Source organism: Aplysia californica, unplaced genomic scaffold (assembly GCF_000002075.1).
Source record: "Aplysia californica isolate F4 #8 unplaced genomic scaffold, AplCal3.0 scaffold00658, whole genome shotgun sequence".
NCBI lineage: Eukaryota > Metazoa > Mollusca > Gastropoda > Aplysiida > Aplysiidae > Aplysia > Aplysia californica.
Window position 1 is genome coordinate 324,158 of NW_004797928.1, and position 1,939 is coordinate 326,096.

Here is a 1,939-nt window from a genome sequence, read left to right on the forward strand (position 1 = left end):
GGAACTCTGTGCCACCACTTAACCCTATCCGTACGTCGTGTTTTACTATCGTATCCATACGACGTGGGGAACTCTGTGACACCACTTAACCCTATCCGCACGTCGTGTTTTACTATCGTATCCATACGACGTGGGGAACTCTGTGCCACCACTTTCCAGAGAGGAAATTAATTTACTCGTGAATCCGATCCATACGCTTTGCATAGCAGTCTGTCTACTGTCAAAATGGTTTTTTGAGAAATACTGAAAGTTTCAAAGAGATCTTCGAACCAGATCTAGAACTAGAAGTATTCTAAAGTGTGAAGAATACAACCCCGGTGGTACAAAGTGACCCCAGGGCGTACGGATATGGTTAAATATTATTATAATCCATGAAATGTATTAGTTTAAACCACAGTTGATCGTTTTTTAGGACAAGCGGGCTAACCCAGATTTCGAGGGTTTCCAGAAATCTTGACCTTCACCAGAGTGAGCATTGCCTTACCTATAGGAGAAGTTTAGTCTTATTGTTGTATATATTTGTTTGGTTATTGAGAAAACTCTCCTTGTCTAAAGAAACGGAACAAGGGGCAAAAACTTAATTAGCTTGGACTTTTTCAAAACTGCATTTTTCGCGATAGCGCCCTCGTGCTTAAAAGCGTCCAAATTATACGATTAAAAACACACGATAACTAGATTAGTTCTAACTAGATTCTAGATCTAGCAACTCACTTGCATCCGGGATTGACAAGACTAAAAGGATTTTTTGACGAGCATTGTCCTTCAGTTTTGTATTCTTGAAATCTTCCGATCTCTCATCCCACAAACATGGAAGTTCTCTAAGTACTGCAACGATGCGGTGCTTATCGACACGCTTAATTATGTCCATCTTTGTGGACCTGTAGATCTACACCTCGACTCAACTGAAATATGGCCAGTCCTAGAAAAAGAAACGTCCCGACTCAGACTAGATCTAATAATTATTATACTGCGCGAAACTGAAACTGAAACTGAAACAAGCGGATCACTAGAGAACCGATAATGAAACGCCATTGGCCGATATTTATAGTAACAGCAATCTTGTTTGACCAAAGATTCTCTACTATACACGATCTTTGGTTTGACCGGAGAGTTTACAGTAATACCAAAGATACTACACCCTACGGTAAGATGCTGTCTCAAAAAAACGTGCCAGCGTAAAACAGGCCACGCCCCCAGGGAGCGTGTGATTGAGCCCCGATGGCTTGGCCCTGGATAGAGTATGAGACTGAGAGCGTTAGTTAATCCTACTCTAGGACTCTAGGGCCCATTCTAATCTAGATCTAAATAATAATGTAGATTTATCTATCAAACTAAAGTATAGATCAACGTATTCCAATAATTTATGTCGATCTAAATTATTTTAAAAGAAAAACATTAGATTTTAAAATAGTCTCAGTTCCGTAACGAGCTAGGCGGTCATAAAATTAATGATCGCCTAGGTAACGAGTGATAAGATCAGAGGATAGTGTACCGGGCACCGGGTGCATAGGCTCACGATCAGGCCTGTCGAGAGGGGGGGGGGGCAATGCCCCAATTAGATCATTGTGTTAGAAGTTGGAATGGTGTAGTGGTGAAAGTTTTATAACTCGAGTGCGCATTCCAATGCAGGATGAATGAAGTTGATTGCAAATAAATTCAGTTCACCAAACAAAGTAAAAAGAAGAGAGTGAATGAACTAAGTCCTCACCAAACTAAAAATATCAAAATAAAACAATAAATAAAAAGTGGAGTGGCTTACACAACAAATTATACTCCTTGTAGACCTAGATTAGGCCTACTGTTTCTCCTGTCTGCTTTTTGGAACTGAGGACCCCAAGTAGTCTACTCTAAGACAGGTTTTACTGATCTTGCCCAAGTGAAACAACGCATTACAGTCGAAAGTCATCAAGAGAGCACGTAAAAATGCCGTTAAGTATCA

The 1,939-nt window shown here is 40.3% G+C and overlaps 2 protein-coding genes across 2 annotated transcripts in view; one reads left to right on the forward strand and one right to left on the reverse strand.

Annotated features, from left to right (window-relative positions):
- LOC101855371 overlaps window positions 1–962 on the reverse strand; it is a 12,963-nt gene extending 12,001 nt beyond the window's left edge. Inside the window, exon 1 of the mRNA XM_005108085.3 lies at window positions 712–962. Within this exon, the coding sequence (XP_005108142.1) occupies window positions 712–868 (157 nt within the window). The 5' untranslated portion in view covers window positions 869–962. The remainder of the gene's footprint in view (window positions 1–711) is intronic.
- Window positions 963–1,073: 111 nt separating this feature from the next.
- Window positions 1,074–1,939, forward strand: part of LOC106013104 (centrosomal protein of 290 kDa) — a gene marked incomplete at its 5' end in the record, with an annotated part of 19,139 nt that continues 18,273 nt past the window's right edge. Inside the window, 1 exon segment of the mRNA XM_035972343.1 lies at window positions 1,074–1,144.